Source organism: Urtica dioica, chromosome 11 (genome assembly GCF_054948205.1).
Source record: "Urtica dioica subsp. dioica isolate 48M chromosome 11, U.dioica_male_clone48M_v1_H2, whole genome shotgun sequence".
Taxonomy (NCBI): Eukaryota; Viridiplantae; Streptophyta; class Magnoliopsida; order Rosales; family Urticaceae; genus Urtica; species Urtica dioica.
Window position 1 is genome coordinate 5,615,795 of NC_142766.1, and position 19,162 is coordinate 5,634,956.

The 19,162-nt window shown below is 34.8% G+C and overlaps 1 protein-coding gene across 1 annotated transcript; it reads right to left on the reverse strand.

The window, feature by feature from the left end:
* Window positions 1–7,322: 7,322 nt before the first annotated feature.
* Window positions 7,323–10,555, reverse strand: LOC149380843 (reactive oxygen species modulator-like protein). Its single transcript, XM_089629926.1, has 3 exons — window positions 10,276–10,555; window positions 8,360–8,397; window positions 7,323–7,810 (listed from the first exon to the last, which is right to left on the reverse strand). Exons 1-3 carry the CDS (start codon window positions 10,478–10,480, stop codon window positions 7,697–7,699), a joined length of 357 nt encoding a protein of 118 aa, XP_089486052.1. The 5' UTR covers window positions 10,481–10,555; the 3' UTR covers window positions 7,323–7,696.
* Between the last annotated feature and the right edge of the window lie 8,607 nt (window positions 10,556–19,162).

A 19,162-nucleotide genomic window follows, 5' to 3' on the forward strand; every position in this document is an offset into this window, starting at 1 on the left:
AATAACGCTTTAAGGAAATCGTCCGACAAGCCTCGACGTTTCTCATTTCCTCCTTTACCGATTTCTTGGTGATATCGAGCTGTTTATCTATTTTATTTATTTTATTGTACTTCATGTTTATATGCTTATTATATTAGTTTCTCGTTTATTTATTTTACTAATTTTTTGCAATTTGTCTAATTATTTTACTAATTTTATTTATGCCTGTTTATCTATTTATTTATTTTATAGTATGTCATGTTTTTTTTTTTTTAGTAGAGTATGTCATGTTTATATGCTTATTATATTAGTTTCTTGTTTATCTATTTTACTAATTTTTTGCAATTCGTTTGATTATTTTTCCCGTCTATTATTAACAATATGGCTATAGTACAAAATAAATAATATAATGTTTAAATATTTAAACACAAGACATAGAAGTATACAATCCGAGATAAATGCAATTTTAGAGTATAAGAGTTTTTGTTCCATTTCTCAAGCTCTGCAACTTTGTGCAGTAAGAATAAAAGGATGTTCGATACAAAATATAAATTGTCCACAAAATAATAAATTCTCAAAAAACAAATAATAGTTAAGATAACATACATTGTACTAGATTTAAGCAACACACCTCTATATTCAACTATGACGATGGAGATCCTGATGTGCTAGTCTAAGACAAGGATTGTCTTACAGTTACCGTTACCGTACCAAGACTTCAATTTTGGGGATAAACCGCTTATCAGAGGGGAAACTGAGGGGTATTCAGAAAAAAAAAGGGAAATCGTTACCGACAGAAAACCGTTTACCGTAGAGCAAACCGGCAAAAAAATGTAGGAAACTGAGGGGTATTTAGACAAATATTTTGCAAAAATAAACATAATTTTCATATTTTCATATTTTGCAAAACTAAATTACTTTGATTACAACACATACGGAAAATTATAAAACACAAAGTTCAAACCAATATAAAATTCAACTATTTGTCTAATAAAGTTCAAAGTTTCCGGTCGATTTCCACAGAAAGTCAAACTTGATTATAACACGTACGACAAAATATAAAACACAAAGTTCTAACCAAGATAAAATTCAACATAAAGTACCATAAAAAGTTCAAAGTTTTCGGTTGGTTTCCGCAGAAAGTCAAACCTTGATTATAACACGTATGACAAAAATATAGAACACACTAATTAGTAATTAATTATACATAGAGTGTCTTGAGTGTTTCGCGACTCGTGAATGAAGAATCGGTCGACTACTTTGGCCAACCTCTTGACCCCGGAGTGCGATCTTCTTGGATTAGAGGATCCCGAAGATCACCCGGGACCTTCGTCTATCTCTTCGTCCAAGTCTCCTAGACTTTTCTGGAGGTCGGCTCGCAGTGACTCACCCAAACTCTCGTGTTGCTTCTTCTTTTGAGAGCATACATAGAGTAACTTTCACATTTCCTCATGTACTTCATGAGGAGTCTTGTCCCACATCTTCATACTATTTGTTTTGTCTATGTTCGCCAAGTGATTTTTCACACGAGTGATTCCACCACCGCCTATGATGTACTCGCAAAATTTGCATTAGCTTGCATTCGGTCGTTCTTTCGACGGGCTTGCAATACTTCCGTGCCGGGTCGGAAGCCATACTTCATCATCATATTCATTTGAAATCAATGTATTCATCGTCATAATCATCAACTCATCAACATATTCATAATCATAATCATCAATTCATCAACTTAGTCATAATCATATTTATAATAGTAATCATCGATTCATCAACATATTCATTTGAAATCAAGATATTCATCATCATAATCATCAATTCATCAACATATTCATAATCATAACCATCAATTCATCAACATATTCATAATCATAACCATCAATTCATCAACATATTCATAATCATAATCATAATCATCAATTCATCATCATCTTCATCTGAAATAAAGATATCCATAATAATAGTCATCAATTCATCATCAAATTCATTTCAAACCAACATATATAGGTCATCAATTCATCCTCATAATAATCTAAAATCAACATATTCATCATCATAACCATCAATTCATCGTCATATTCATGGATTTAAACACAACATTAAGAAAAAATGAAAAAAAAAACCCCAAATCCGAGATTTCCGTGTGTGGTTACCTCGGAAATCTGACAAAAATGGTTTGCCACGAATGGAATCCGCCGGGAAGCACGATCACGGTGAAGGAAACCGAGAAAATGGACCGAAAACTGAGAAAATGTGGTCTTAGAGAAACAAAATCCGGACGCCTATGGTTTCGTCAAAATGAAGACGGGGAAGAGGGGTTTTCTTGGAAAATGAAGCAAATGTTGCTTTCGTACTACGGGAATCGGTATAAAGGAATCCGGTTTGGTTCGACCGGGTTTCAATCGGGTTTAAGGAAGAAAAACAGTGTATCCACTTACCTTCCCAGTCCTCTCCGGTTCGCCGGTTCCCGTCCGGTTCCCCCGAAAAGTCTCATTGGTCTAAGACTCTAGAATTTTTTAAGGATAAAAAAAATCAGTCCTTTAAGAAGATGAACCATCCGATTCATTCATGCCCATTACAATCCTGCTTATATTTAATTACTATCTAAACTCAAGCCGTAGTAGTAAGAAGAGAAAACGTGAGAACAATTTAGATGTGATATCATAAACAGTGACGTTGTGAGATATTAAATAGTTGTGAGTAAATAGATTGTAATTTATAGTCTAGGACTCGATAAATCTCTCAATTGCTCTTTGGTTTTTCTGCTTTTGTTTCCAATTTTAATTATTTTTCTCAGGAAGATCTATATATTGTGCCTTGTTATGGCTTTTCAAAGCTTTCATTTTTTATTGATTTAGTTTTTTAAATAAATAAAAGAAGCGACATGAAATTCAATGCTATGCTTACCTCTCTCCAAACCTTCGACAAGTCATCCATTATCAATATAAAGTGTTTGTCTTAGTAAAACAATATTATTCACGAAAACAATATCCCCTGTAAAGATTTACAGGTTTCATCAAGACAATTAGTAATGCCACATCTATATTTCAAACTGAATTCCAAAATCTAAATCATCTAGAATAAACAATCATTTAGGATTATTCATCAATTGAAAACCTAGAACTCGGAAACTATAGAAAAAAACCCAAATTAATTATGATTAATTTCAGACCCAAATTGAAGAAATTACAGAGAAAATAAAGAAATTTGAGAAAGGTTTTTCTAGTTTAGCAGATCAATTTACAAGCACTATCATTCAAAATCTTTACATATGTTGAGGCAAAAACAGTCCGTCCGTGTTTGAGTTCACAAAGTTAGTCTTGCTTTTCTAATGCCACTGCTTATTCTTGTTTTTCTCTAGTTGTTTACACAAAATGAAGAAGGTAGAGCTGCTTAAAGAGCCATCTCAGCGTACGTGCAATATAATACAATCTTGTAAAGTTTTGTTATTATTTATTTCAGCATCTAATGTCAATGTTAAGAGAGGAATACCCATTTCGTTGAAATCAACCACCGGGCTGATCGGATCCAATAAAGTATCTTAAATCTTCTTCATGTTTTTTGTTTGCTCGTTCATCGCATCCATTGTTTTGTCAACATTGTCTATGCTCCTACGCGGCAAATATAATACAATCTTGTAAATTTTTGTTATTATTTATTTCAGCATCTGATGCCAATGTTAAGAGAGGAATACCCGCTTCGTTGAAATCAACCACCGGGCTGATCGGATCCAATAAAGTATCTTAATCTTCTTCATGTTTTTTGTTTGCTCGTTCATCGCATCCATTGTTTTGTCAACATTGTCTATGCCCCTACGCGGCAAATATAAATATTGTATTAGCATTGTCAAATTGGAAATATAAAATATAAAATAAAATAAGTGATGATGACTACGAGAGCTTAGCGTGGCTTTCTGCATCGCCTTAATTGCGGCCGGACTAGTTCACAAAGAATCCGGTTGTTGTTTTTCACCTTCAAGTATTATTATATGTAGTTTTCAGGGCTTTGCACATCACCAAAGTGTTAAACCACAAATCTACAAGGGCTAAAAGATCAAGATCTTCTAAAAACCATCAGATGAATCAACAGTATGAAATTCACTTGGCCATAGAGGCGCGACTGAAATCCCAAGTTGCTTTACTTGTTCATATTACCACATCTTCAAACATTGTATTTCGACTACAAATAGCAAATCATTTTATACTTTACGAACCATACATTAAAACAATAAAATAAGAGAATAAATGAATCGACCATGCAAAAAAAAAAAAAAAAATCAATCATTAACACACAAGTACATGACACTTTTGAGATTTAAGGAGTAATCAATCTCTCCAATATCAGGACTTTCAACAGTTAGTGAAGCAATATAATATTTAAAAATTGTTAGCTACATAGTACTCCTAGGTGACACAATAACTTTAAATCCAAATAACTATAAAATCTGAAATTCAATGAAAATTTTCATCTTCAATTAACAAATGTTAAAAAAAAAAAAAATTAAAGCAACACTACTCTTTTTTCAAAACATCTCAACATACCAATATTTAATTATAACTTACTTTCTAAACAGACAAGAGTGGTAAACTTAGTGGTAAGCACCTCAACACACATAAACAGCTGTGGGTTCGTTAGTAAAAAAAAGGCTCTGTTAGACGATAGAATAATTTTCACAGCCATTTGGCCATTCATGTTTTTTAGATGCCAAATCATATAGGTTTAAGGATGATGGCCACATATTAGCTAGGGTCAAGGAAAAAATTTATTATAAGAGGAGTTGGAGTATTAGCTACGAGATATTTTGGATATGATCAACAACATAACCCTCAGCTTAAAAGCTTTTGTATTAATTTCAGCAAATTCTATATGTTTGACTTATTTAAGGTTTGCTCAAGCTCACTTCAAGTTGTAGTTCACTTTTCATTAGCACTTTATCTTCAACGATCATTACATTCGATTCACATGCACATATATGTGTTTCATATATAATAATAATTAAAAGATTCTACAAGTTTTTATCAATTTTAAAAACTTTCAAATTGCAAACCATAAGACGAAGCTTTGGAATGTTTTACTAAAAAAAATAATAAGAGCACACCACTGATCGTCTTTAAGTATCTCAACCACAATATTTAAAAATCAGCCAAATAAGAGCCTGTCAGTCAAGCAAACAAGTAAAAACAGCAAGACCCAAAATTAATGTCAACAAGGAAAATGAAATAAACACAAAATAATATCCATTTTGAAAAAATAGATCTATTGTTTAGTTGATTTTTTTTTAATGTTTTAACAGGTTAGGTAACAATTTATTAGTTTAGCAAATTAGCACGAGAATGTAAACAGAAAGTAAATAGACACAAGAGATGGTAATCCAATTCGACCAACTGTACCTACTTTTGGGGGATAATACTCCCAATGAAAAGAAAAACTTCACTAGACGATAGAGTAAGTACAACTTCGAACGGTCGTGGATGATCACCTTCCAGGTCTCCTCAACTTCAAACTACCCTAGTTAATATCTAACTCAAGCTCCCCCTAAGTTTGACCTTCGTCACTTTCCACTCACACTCTCCCAATGTTTCAGCAATGCTTATAACAATATGTGTATACAATAACTTGAACCAGCTACACAACAAACTCTGTGACCAGCTCTAGTAATGGTAGTCAATCAAACAGAGTCACACACATCTAGAAAATGCAAAGTATCAGCAATGACGATTGCAACAAGATACCAAGATTTGTAACCCTACCCAAAAGAGAAAGCAAACCTTTTATAAGACACATATAGGCATAGTGTCCAGGGCTAGGGTTTCTCAATGCACATGGAGAACGCTTATTGGACGATCGGAAAAATGCGGAAGCGAATCAGACAAAAGGACTATCAACAAATATCCACATCACAACTTTGACGTTTAAAGCACACAGATAATGTTCTACAAGATGTTTCCAACATCAGAGAGAACAACAGGTTTGGCATAACGAAAACAACCAACACTAGAGTAACAATAAACTCCCCCTTTGGCTTTTTGTAGGCAAAACACTACAAGTCCAATGAACATTGAAACTCACTCAACAAACTGACTCACCCGAGGAAGACTTGGCGACACACAGCCATACTCTACATGTCACATCGACTTACAATAGAGACAACAAGAGCGCACAACAAACTCACAGATAGGAGCTCAAATAACACATCAACACAAAGAAAGAACCATAGCAGAGAAGCAGTCGAGAGTCTTCATTAGCATAAGAGAGTAGAGTTTCACAGTAGTTACACACACAAAGTACTCCCCCTATTTGCCTCAAGAAAGACAAATTGAGACTAGGGAGATAAAAACTAGGTACCATACTAGAAATAAGTCTAAAAAAGCTTAAAGGAGAGAAGCGAGAGAAGAAGAAGTAGACGCAGTGGTGGAGGGAATCATCATCTTCAACACATCTTCAATCTCTCTCTTACTCTCTTAGGCACTGGAAATCACCTCCTTCAGGTGCTTGAGTTCACAAATCAAAGTCCAAGCCACATGGGACCTAAGAATAGCAGACATGGAGGGAACAGAGGGAGCTTTTGTGGAAGCAAAGAAATACTGAGGCACCTTGGCAAAGGGAGGTCTCTTAATGTCAACAACATTGTGAGGTTGAGGGAGCTTGTACCTGAAGGAAATCTTGGCAGGGACATTGCAAGATGACTTCATCTCATCTTCAGTAAGAAGGCTAGGGTGTTGAAGGAGCATGAAACCACACAGAAGAGAAAGATAGTCAATAGGGAGATTAATGGCCTTAGAACCAGCATGTCTCAAAACCTGTTCATACTCAAACTTGCCATAGTCTATGACTCCACCCGTGCCAACAACTGAGCGAGAGTAAGGGAGGCACCAGTTGAATGACCGGTAGGGACCCAATTTTTTTTAATCATATCTTGTGGAGAAGTGAGTACTTCGAGCTCAGTTTTGAGGCACGATAGAGACCCTTGACAAGCCATCGATCCCTTCTTGTCTTTCCTACATGCGATCTCCTCCACTAGAGCTGGCTTGGACGGATTAGGATCTTCGGTCGAGGGAGGGAGTCGAGGGAGGGACTCTTCCAATGAAGTCATTGTTGATTTTAGGAGAGATCTCTATGCATTTCCCACGAACATGAACCTTCTGGAAGTATATTTGGTGGCTTCACGAATATATTTGGTTTTTGCGTAATATTAAATATTTATGATTTTATTCTGAAAGTACAACTTCCAAGTTCCAACATAATCCATAATTCATTAATACAGATAGGAAAAAGAAAAAAAAATAAAAAAATAAAGATGCAAAGCACATGCTTGTATACTTCTCGCCAAAATAAACCAAAACCCATAGCCAATCACCATTTCGAGCCATTTCAGGTAAACAATGTTCATAAATTACTTCTAATCCTAACCCGCACAACACAAGCTTATGGATGCGAATCCTTTGGTGTATGCAAATGGTAGCAGAGTTAATAAAAAATTGCAGCAGAAATTCCATGATAAAAAATCTACACAACTTCATATATATTAAACAAACAAAACTTGAAAACAAAAGTAAGAGAAAAAGCAGCCATGAAACATCAAAGAGATAGGGAAACAATGGACTGGTCGAACCTGATTGGCGGTCTTCTTGATTTGGTAACCATAAATTTGATAAGAGATATAAATCAACATAATTTTATTATTTTTGGAGCAGGTAAAAAAGAGACTGAAAACAGGCTTTTAATAGGACTTCCCACAATGTATTAAGCTGCCAGCACCCAGAAAGAGACCGAAAATAGCTGCACTCCCAATCGTTGTTTGACCGATATATCGGATCTTTAGGAGTCCCGGGACCTGCATTCCAACATTGGTACAATGTAAGCATCACTAAGAATATTGATCCTATATTCTTAATAATTAGAAAAGCTAGAAGAACTCCGGCTTTGCGTTACAGTCAGATATAACAGAACATCCCAGATTATTATGGATGACAAAAGGTATTTTTTCCATTTGAGCCATATTTCTTTTCCCTAGTTCCTTGAGAAGATAAATCCCAAGATCACCTGACCATTTAAAATTGTTCAACAGCTTATTATTGCAGCTTAATATGAAATTCTTTTCTCCCAGCTTCGCCATAAAGTACAAAGAAAATTCGGTGCTTTCATACCAGTAGATCTTTATTGTTCAAAATATCAGCATTCCGATGTGTCTCTAAACTAGAAAGGAGAATTTCTATTTCAACGTGGTTAAGGGTCTAAATTAAAACACTGGAATGAAATACATAACTTGTATAGACATTGAAATCAGAAAACTAGCAAATTTTACTTTTACTGATTATTTTGGAAAAATAGAAAAAGGACAACTTAATTTTGTAAGGTCAAGGAGACAAGATAATTTGTTTACCTTGTACCTAATAGCCTCATATGTTCCGTATACGGCACCTGAACATGTAGTCATCATTAGACATAAGCCATTCATAAAATCAGATATAATATAATAATGAGAGGGAAAAAGACCTCGGGCATGGAAAAACGTTTTTCATTCACAAAGTAAGTCGCTTCGATATATAGAACTCTAGACCAAACTCTGATCTATAGTTTAACTAACACTCTATAGTGTGATACAAGGCTAAATCCGAGTCCAAACAAAATTGAAAGGAGAATTTCTTAATACGAGTAAATAAAAACACTACAAAAGAAAAAAATTAATTAAAATCATGGATTTTATTACCAATTTTCCATTGCCAATCCAAAACATAAAATCACTTGAGCTAAGCCTCTTAAAATATATTATACTGTTATAAAGGGGATAGCAATAATCTTAGAGAAAACGGTCCACTTTGGCATATGGTCGGAATGGGAGGGAGAGAAAACCCAAGCAACGACTAGAGCACCTTGGAGATCAATCATGACATGTTCTTCTGAAATGTTTCCAAGAGTTGCGACATAGCAGATGTCGAAAGGCAGGATTTCGATGAACTCCACGGAGTTTCCAAATATCGGCTAATCTCATGATCAAAGTAGTTCTAATCCTCCGAATTAGTTTGAACGGCCCAAAAGAAATTTGGGGCAACAAACAATGATCAATCTAGAAAGAATACTGAACAGGAATTACAGAGTCGCACGATAATTAATAAAAACATCAACAGTTGTGGTTTCGAGAGTCTCCTTCTCTCCTTTAAGAGGCACAACCCTAAATTCATCCCTATTCACATATTCTTTTTCATTCACATTCTTAAAACTGGGATTTGGAGTCCCAAACTACACTCTAAGGGAAGTAACAATAGACCATGCCAAAACATTCCCTCAATCCAATTCATGGATCAGCCACGTCACTCTTGCTCTGTTTTCTTTAACTAAGTAAAAGAGATGGGAGGCTTGTCCTATTTACAACAAAATCATCGTGCATTATTAAAGCAGCTTATCTCAAAGTGGCGATAAAAGACCAGAGACCACGGCTCATCGTTTTTGGGCCATCTTGTGAAGAATTTAGGATTTTATAGACGTATTTGGTTACGAGAAAGGCCATGGTGGAATAAGTATAGAAATGTTGCAACCATTTTCTGTGTATTCAGTAGGAAAAAGGAATAAGAAGATGTATGAGGTTTTTAAAAGCAAGGTAGAAGAGATTTGAGAGAAACTAATACTATAGATAAATTTCTAATAAGAAAGACTTAAAGCACTTTATGTTTTTCTTATTAAGACTGGAAACTTAACAGAACTGGTGTTATGTAGTATGTCAGTACGTCTGATTCCTCATACTCTTTCTATTTTTCCAAGAAATAAAATTTTCTCTTAAACAAAACACTTTATACTTATGGGATTACATAAATAAAACTTTTTAGAGTCATTGAACCACCAACCCCGACCTCACTTGTTCCTCAATTATAAAGCTCGATTGGAGTTGCCTGGTCAAAGTATGGTGATCAAGATTGGATTTTACCTTGTACAACATATACATACGAATATATTTCATAGCTACATTGTTTCCATCAATTTTTTATTATCGATTTTTCTCAAAGAGTCCTTCAAACACGGTTAAAAAAGAGTTATAAAAAAAAAAGAGAAAGGAAAAAGAAGAAAAATTGAGCCTATATTACAGGACTGGTTAATCAAATTACTAGCTAGCAGCTCACAGCAAAACCAATGAATTCGTATAACTAATAAGGAGGTGATCGAGGAGGAAGAAAAGAACTGTATTCTGAGAAAGACAATTTATTTTGAAATAAAAGCCCTAAACCCCAGAAAAAGGGTAAAACCTTATCGAAACCAAAATTCAATTGACGAAACAAAAAGAGGAAAGGAGGGGCGAGAGGTTACCAACAGCGCCGCCAACTGCGCCGCCAACAGCGGCCCCGGCTACCACGCGAGTCATACAACTGTCTCTTGCCATTGCTGTGCGTATATGTATATCTATATGTTTAGATGCGCTGTGTGTGTGTGTGTGTGTGTGTTTGAGAGAGAGAGAGAGAGAGATTAATCGTGCGAAGTTCAGTTTTCTGCTCCCTCGACCAAAGACCCACATACAACGGCCGCTTCTTGGTTCAACTCTTGGAATTTAATCTTCCCTATTCTCTTTTTTTCCTTTTTTCATTTTATTTTGTCTTTTTTAATACTTTGAAATTGATTGATTTTCTCGTATTATCTTCAATTTATATTCTAATCTGTTTTTCTTAGACACCGTTTGACATAGTTTTGTTTTTAAAAAAGTGCATTTAGATTTAGTTTTTTTAAAAAATAGTATTTGATAAATGTTTATGAAACAGTTGTTGTTGGTAACAAAAACTGATTTAGCATTTGGTAAAATAAATATATTATAGTAAAAAGACTAAAATAGATATGTTCTTAAAAATTAAATAATAATTATTAACATGATTATTTATATGCATATATATATGAATTATAATTACAAACTAGATAACTATGGATTGTAAAAATTTATTTTATTTTTAATATAAAGTTTTCTAATTATTGACAAAAATTTAAACTATAAGTTCATCATTTCTACTAAATTTGCAGCAATCTCATCTCATAACTGGTCCATACTACTCGAAGAAGTCTGACAATCTTCATCTTGATCTTCAGTTGTGTCGTTTGCATCCCCTTCGGCATCGCCCTCTATCTCATCAAATATTTCAAAATCCATCTATTGTCTTGCATGCATTCGAATATAGTTATATAGTGTCATAGTTGCGATAACTATTTTTACTTGATTTTTGAATGGATAACTCGACATGACATTCAGGATTCTTCATCTTTTTTTCCACACTCCAAAGCTCCGCTCGATGACGCTTCTCAGATAAGAATGCGCGCGATTGAAGATTTCTTTTCTTGTAGTAGGTTGAGTTCTTCTCGCACGAAAATGCTCCAGATGATATATTTGACCTTTATACGGACCAAAATATCCAGACAAACTAGGATAGCCAGAGTCTACCAGATAATACTTTCTGCGACATATCAAGTTGAATATAATGATTTAGTTTAAACTGTATACAAGACAAAGCTATATATATATATATATATATATATATATATATATATATATATATATATATATATAGATACCTTCTGAAGGTTTTGGAAAGGTAATCTCAGTATCACGAAGAGCGGCAGAGAATACCATTGAATCATGCGCACTACATTCCCAACCAGCATACGCAAAAGTGAATTTCATATTGAAATCACATACAGCAAGAACATTATGAGTAGGAATCTTATTTCTACCGATAAACAGTATTTGATCTGCTTAAGGTAAAGAAGCCGAAACGATATTGATCTATAGCACCAATGCAATCCTTAAAAAAACAAATATATCAATTAATATATACAAATTTCGTAATACGATATTGATGAAAATAAATCACAAAAGTATGATTATAACACCTTAAAATGTGGCATATATATATTGAATCGTTTGCTATTTCTTTAAGAGTACTCTTAAATTCTAGATCATCAGGTTTTATGACATCGACTCCCATGAGACATAATATATCCAACGTCTCCGAAAAATATCGACTTATCGTCTCACCAGAATGTTGAAACATCTCTTGCACTAACCGATTTCCTAGACCATGTTTTAGAATCATTAGAGTCATTCCTAAAATCTCCAATACAGTCATATCTCTTGAACCTTTGAATCCGTAACTTGTTTCCAAGTTATAGCACAAACTTATGAAAACCTCTTTTTCATTCTAAACATTCTTTGGCACCGAATTCTGTTTCCCCTCAACAGCTTTTGAAGGAAAATACGCCCTTTTTTTTAATCCATACAAGGAACTTTATGTATGTATGTATCATAATAAATTTGCATCAAATGAGCAGTTTTCCGTATAAGGACAATGCGTTCGTTATTTTCCTATTTGGCGATAATTTTGAATTCATCATCTGATGTGATATCCATTCGTTCCTGAAAACAAATATGTAACCTACTGTGTAAAAAAAATAGTAAGTAACCAGGGTATATAAACGAGACTAGCGTTCTCGTATTGTTTGATTATTATAGTAAAACAAAATTAAAAAACAACTGGAAAACAACGAATCTAGTTCTCATATAAGAACGCTTATTAAATACGATTGATTAAAATTCAAAAGCTCGAGTTGTTTGGAGCTCCTCCTAGAGTAGAGCCATAAACTAGATTATACTCGTAATTGAGCCAACATTTTTTTAGTATACGGATCCGGCATTGTTGCAAACATTTCTCTCTTCTCGCGACTCTGAAATAGTCCAGTCGCAAAACAACTTCCATTACTTCGACGATACTAGTACCAGGCAAGTCTTTGCGTACTAAGTATATGGTGTCGCTTCGCTCTTCCGTTGTCTTCACAAGACGCTCGATTTGAGAAGATAATTTAGCCGTTCCACTAACTTTGCTTCGTCCACCAGCCTTTTTTAAACTTTGGAAAATTATTGATGTCTAGGGGATTTTTGTTGTTGTTATTCACACTCTTTTGAGGATTCGGCTGAGATACAGGATCCTCTTATTCATCACTTCTTTCTTCTGCGATGTCAGCACTAGAAAATGTCTCACTACCATCGTAATGAAGAGGGTTAGTTGTAGATGAAAATGTATACGCTCCAGTTGCAACTATATCCTTGAACATCGTATCTAGTTTATTTTCGAAGTCGGGAGAAATGCCCTCTTTGCGAAATTTTCCGAATTTTTTATTCTCCTACAAAAAAAAAGTGTTATCTTAGTTGTAATTTAAATTTTAAGTTTGTGAAGTTATTTGTTACAAACATTTATTTTACTACGTAGTATACTCCACCGTATGTTAGTTTATTGTTACCATTCCATCCAACGCCAGTTTCTTTTCCAATCAATTGCTTCCAGAGTTTCCATTCACCTTTCAACAGCTCCAGCTTATTTTTCAACTGAGCTTTATCGTATAATCTTTGTGTTTTATGGGTAATATTTTTCACCATGTTCTCCCATCCTACTTTGGTGAAGGTTGTTCCCGGTCGATTTCCAGCTTCAATCTCCGCAATACATACGTCGCATAAGATATCAACCGCATCATTATCCTATATTGCTTTTGTTCGAGGTCGTGTATCTTGATTTTAAGTCATCTACAAGTATACATTTAATTCAAATAAATTTTTACTACACCAATAAAATAATATTTAAAAAATGAATTATTTGTACTTTAATATGTATAAAAAAGAAAAATACTTAACATTCAATGAGAGTTTCATTTGCAATAATATTTATAAATAAAAAAATTATTGTAATTGTTCAAAAAAAAACTCTAGCTTATTTTTTTAAGGTATTTTAGGATAATTGTTTGAATGTATTGGATCTAAGCTAAAATACATATAGCTTAATTGATAAATTAATGTTTAAGAGGATATATTTAACCACCTATTTTAAATGTATTTAATTGTTACAAACTTACAAATATTCATTTTTTACATGTATTTACTATTTTTACATTATTTTGTTGATTTTATTAGTTCACCGACTGACCATTTATCTTGTTGTTGTACTTGTCGTTCCCAAGGTCAGTAAGTGAGTTTATTCTTTTGCCTTGCCGACAGAACCAACACGGTGAAAACCATTTTAGATAGAGAGAGAGAGAGAGAGAGAGCTAGATACAGATCACCGGGAAATAGCAGAACCTATTCTCTCTTTTTCTTCGGTGTGAGTCTCTTCACTTTCTCTTGCCGACTGAAATAGCGCCGCGAAAACATTTTCAGCATGAGAGAGAGAGAGGGCGATACAGAGTGCCGGGGAAATGTAGGAGGAGGTCAGAGTGTGCGATGCGATTGAGGTACGCTCTACTTATTTTCTTCAAATCCGATTATTCTTCAAAATGAATTTAGGGTTTATGTTTGGGGGTTTTGGTTCTGTCATTCCTCAATCCGATTGAATATAGGGTTTTAAGCTTATTTTTTGGTTTTGAGGTTGTTAGACATGTGTTTTCTTTATTGAATAGAATTGTCTTTGTGTTGTAGTACTGGAGTAAATCCAGATCTACTTGATCTTTGTGTAGACACAGTTCTTTTAAAACTCAAATTGGATATGGCCGATTTCGATTTTTTTCCTTGACACAATCGTAGTAATATGTTCAGATAAGAGTTGTTAATGATAAATTGAAGATAAGGGCTTGAATTGAAAAACATAAAAAGAACTTCATAGAGTACTTGAATTGTGGTGAAAATGTAGACATTTTTTTTCAAGTTTTTCCTCTGTTTTGTGGTTACTTGTTACAAGTTGATTACATTGGAAAATAATTTACCTTGTTTGTGGAATCACTCATCAAAAATTCCTCTGCATCAAGTTCAAACTCTCAATCTCCGAAATATGGTTAGTCCTGAAAATTGAGAGCCACCAAAGTTCAGTCATTACACGTGAGATGACAAAATTTTGACTGTCAAAAAGTTGCATAGTATGATTAGAGCTTACCACTTGTTTACTTGATTCTTTTTCTTTTCAGTTTCTTCCCCAAAAGATGTGTGGAGAGGATGAAAACAAGAGCGCCTTGCTTCAATTGCGTTGTTCCTCACAGGTTTGTCTAATGAACTGTAACTGTGTGTATTATTTGAAGGTCTGATTTCCACATACTTAAACTGGACGTTGTCAAAGTGTGAAGTGTTGGACGTTGTCAAATCTGCCTTTATATGTTCATATTTTTAGGAACAAATTAGCTTAGTCAATCTGTATATATTTATTGTTGTGTATATCAGAATACGCATGTATAGGATCAATTCAAATCTATTTGCTATTTTATAGTCAATTAGTTTCTTTTCTGTTACAATTGTAGTCAGCCTATTTAAAGGCAATTCATTAATAAGAAAATAATGACTTTCCATGCTCTCTCTCGCTAATAAAACTCCTGCTAATATTCTGATATATATGAGAGTTTCTATAGATTTGTATAGCTCGGTTTGTAATAGTTTGTTCGAGAGTTTAAGAGATAATTTAGGGATTTCACAAAAAAACTAGGGATATTAAAGTAATTGTCATGCTGTTTTAAAAACGTTGTTTTCAAAAGCTAGGAATCTTAGCTTTTTCGAATCCAGTACAAATTCTAAAATCGAATCCGAATGTTTTCCCAACAAAAGTTTTACCAAACGCTGGAGAAGCGGTTTAGTTTCTTCTAAAAACAAAAATAGGGCTAATTAATCTATATCAAACACGACCTTAATTCATTTAAAGATTGAACGATCATATAAATATGAGCACCGATATCTGGCCGATTTCAAATTTGGTCTTAAGAAACTAATCAATATTTTATTTATTTTGATAAATTAGTTATTTATCAAAATTAACGTATAAAAATAATAATATAGAAATGTTATTTAATCCATGAGACCACATCACTAACTAAACGTGACTATATTTTAAATATGTTTTACACATTTTCTAAATTACAAATTTAACATTTTAAATTTCATAGTCCGTGTGATTTTCATATTTTATTAAAATTTGGATAACGTAATTTTAATTATTTTATTATAAAATTAAGAGATTTGCTAATAACTAGCCTAATTATAAAGGAGTATTAAATTAGTAGCCAATGTATTATTTTATTTAGCAGCTAAATAGTCTATATTCGATAGAGTACCAAAAGTGCCATTTTCCCTAACCTCGCCATCTCCATCAATACGATCTCAGCTCGACGAACAATCAGTCGAACTTAGAATCTCCGCCGCAAGTCCTCCTCTCTCCTCCGCGATTGCCGCCGCCAAGTAAACCTAATTCACCGATTCCTAGACCCTAATTTGATCGATTTTGATGAACTGTTTGTTTCAGGGATTGAGAACGATTTTCAGGAGAAGGAGAGAGGCGACGTGGAGGCTTCAATAGAGAGTTTTGGCGGAGATCGGTGGAGGAGGAAGGCCGGGAATGGCGATGTACGACTTCTGGCGAGCGAAGACGGCGATGGAGGAGTTGGAGAGGTTTTGCTCGGCGACTGGTCGCCGAAAAATCCAAGGTTGGCGAGTTCCAGAGAGAGGAGAACCAGTCGCCAAAGAAAATGGATTTTGATAAGCTTTTGAGTGAAATGAAGGATATGGTTTCAAAAGAAACGAGAAAGCTTGGGAAGAGATTAGATCAAGTTGAGGAAAAATTACAACCAAGAAGTCTTATTCATAAGAAAAGGAGGTCAGAGTGGATTTTTTTTCATGGAAAACATCTACACCATGTCGGAACAACCGACTGAACAATAAGACAAGGAAAAACGTGTTCAGCGTGTTGAAGTTGTTAAAGAAATGAAAAAGCCCACAGAGAAGTGGTATGTGACTACGCTGAATGAAGAGCCTACTACAATAAACTTAGAAGTGCCAAACTCTGAAGGTAATGATTTTGAAGAGAACAAGAGCTTGGAGGATGAAGTAATTTCCTCTCAATCAAAGGAGTTCAAGATATCCCCAATCGCTGCAAACAACAACATGCAAGATTTGAGGACAAATCTTTTCCAAGAGGGAGAGAGGGTATGATATGATAAGAGTAGCGTTTAAACCAAGACATGTCAACGAGCCAGTTCCAAATACAAGAGTCCAAGACTTCAATGAAGACTTTCATGGTTTAAGCCAAGATGAATGGAAAACGTATAAATCTTGGCATGGGCTGATCTACACTTCCAGAAGGAAAATGCTTAATTCATTATCTAAGCAATTGAAGAGATGGTTAAGAAGCCAAAAACGTTTTATTCTTCATCAGATTATAAATGGGCATGAGTTTTGGGATTCTTATATAGTTTCAGCTTAAATTGGTATCTTTTAATTGGCTGAAAGAATTGGTAATTGTTTATTTTCGTTTTATTAGTAAACTGAATTCAAAATGTTGTATTTATTGAGTTTAAGAGGTGTCATTATGTGGTCTGATTACCTAGGGGGTTTTAATTACGTTTTTCATTGTGTTAATGGGTTTAAACGAGACTTTGGTTTTCCTAGCATGAAGTGTTGTTTCATGCCTATAAATTCATCTTCATTTTAATGAGAAAAGGATCCAGATCTTGATAAAAAATGAGAGTCTTCTCTTGAGTTCTATATGAACTTTTATCAAACTTATCAAGACGAGTCTTGTGACGTTCAAACTGACTTACCAATCGGTCTTTCGCATCCGATCGTGGTGTAATTCAATCCCCGACTTATCAAGCAATCTTTCACCATCGTTTGTGGTATCTTCATTATTCCAAGGTTTGCGTCTCTATAGTCGTTGGGTCGTGGAGTCACTATGGAGAAAACGATTCTTCCGTTGGAAATCGTGTTCCTTGCAATGAGTATCGCATCATTCTTCTTCATCATCTTCGGCTCACATCCTCATGCGGCTCGCTTCTCCTCATGCGGCCATGCCATTCTACTCTAAAAAAAATTCACTTCCGATCCCACTGTCCCACCTTTTCCCGACCACCATTACCGCAGTTGTCGTCAATTTTTGTGAAGATATTTTCCGATCTCTGTGAAGATATTTTCCGATCACCATAATCGTCAATTTCTTCCGATGACCGGGCTGGTGTTCAAACCGGAGATTACCACCGGATTATGGTAAATTTCAATCTCAGATCTGGATCGACCAAATCAATAAAGGTTAGTCCCAGATTCTCTTGATAACAAAAATTACGAAACTCAGATTTACATGCCAAAATCCATATTAAACGTTATTGAGTTTAGTTATAGATAAGTCACTGACCCATGTTTTGTTTGGAGGTTTAGTTATTTTTCTGTAACTAATTCCGCTAGTTTTCTTTTTTAGTTACGTAAATGTAACTAACATGCCACACTGGCAGGTAATAATTAGGAGAATGAGACCAGGTATTGTTTGGATGTTTAGTTACTTTTAAGTAACTAATTCCTCTAGTTTTCTTTTTTAGTCAAGTAAATGTAACTAACAAGCCACACGAGCATGTAATAATTAGTGACATTATGTGTGTAACGAACTATACTTGTAATAATTTTGCAACGGTTATGAAAGGAGATATATTTACGTACGTCAAGCATAATGGTTAGTGGCTTAGAGATGATTATTACCAGTCTAGTGTTTCGTATGCAGCTCTCATACCACCGACAACCAAGTGTAAAGAATTGACAAAAGTTTTGTTCAAGTGTTCCGGGGGAAAGTTAAATAAAAATATTCATAGGGTTCCGAGTGTGAAATACGAAATAAAAGGGGCGGTAAAACCAATATTAATTGACTCCGACATTAGTTTGGCATGTTATTTACATATTCGGAAAGAGAAACCGAATACATAAAAAATGTATATGGTTTTGGAGCTTGAGTCATTGAAGACTTCTTCTGCGCATGTTGATTCCACTTCGAACACCCGAGAAAGTGGTTTTCCGGGAACTACAGTTACAAGAGTAGCTCTCTTGCCGCCTGTGATGAAACGTGATTCTCATATGCTCGATAACATCTCTAAAGAGTCCCATCTACCTGTCGGCGAACCATCTCATATCCCCAACGATAAAAACATATCTGACACAAGTGAGAGTGAGTCCCCTCCAGCTGTCTGCGAACCGAGCACCCCTTCAGCTGCCGATGAACCGAGCCAATCCCCTCCTCCAGTTCTCGGCGAACCGAGCCAGCCCCCTCCAGCTCCCGATGAACCGAGCACTCCTCCGCCCTCTCAAGGAGCGACAACAGTTCCATCATCAGATTCCACACTCTTGGATGTGATGGAAATACATTTTCCCATAAGGGTATATAAAGGAGGATTGGATGCTAACAAAGCTACAATGCAAAAACATTTGAGCATGTTCGCAATC

Excerpts from the sequence above, each read along its gene's own strand:
- LOC149380843 (XM_089629926.1), bottom strand. The coding sequence starts at position 10,480 with ATGTGGGTCTTTGGTCGAGGGAGCAGAAAACTGAACTTCGCACGATTA. Across the intron at positions 8,398-10,275 it reads CGCAGTTGGCGGCGCTGTTG|GTGCCGTATACGGAACATAT; the intron begins GTAACCTCTCGC and ends CTACATGTTCAG. Across the intron at positions 7,811-8,359 it reads ATGAGGCTATTAGGTACAAG|GTCCCGGGACTCCTAAAGAT; the intron begins GTAAACAAATTA and ends GTTGGAATGCAG.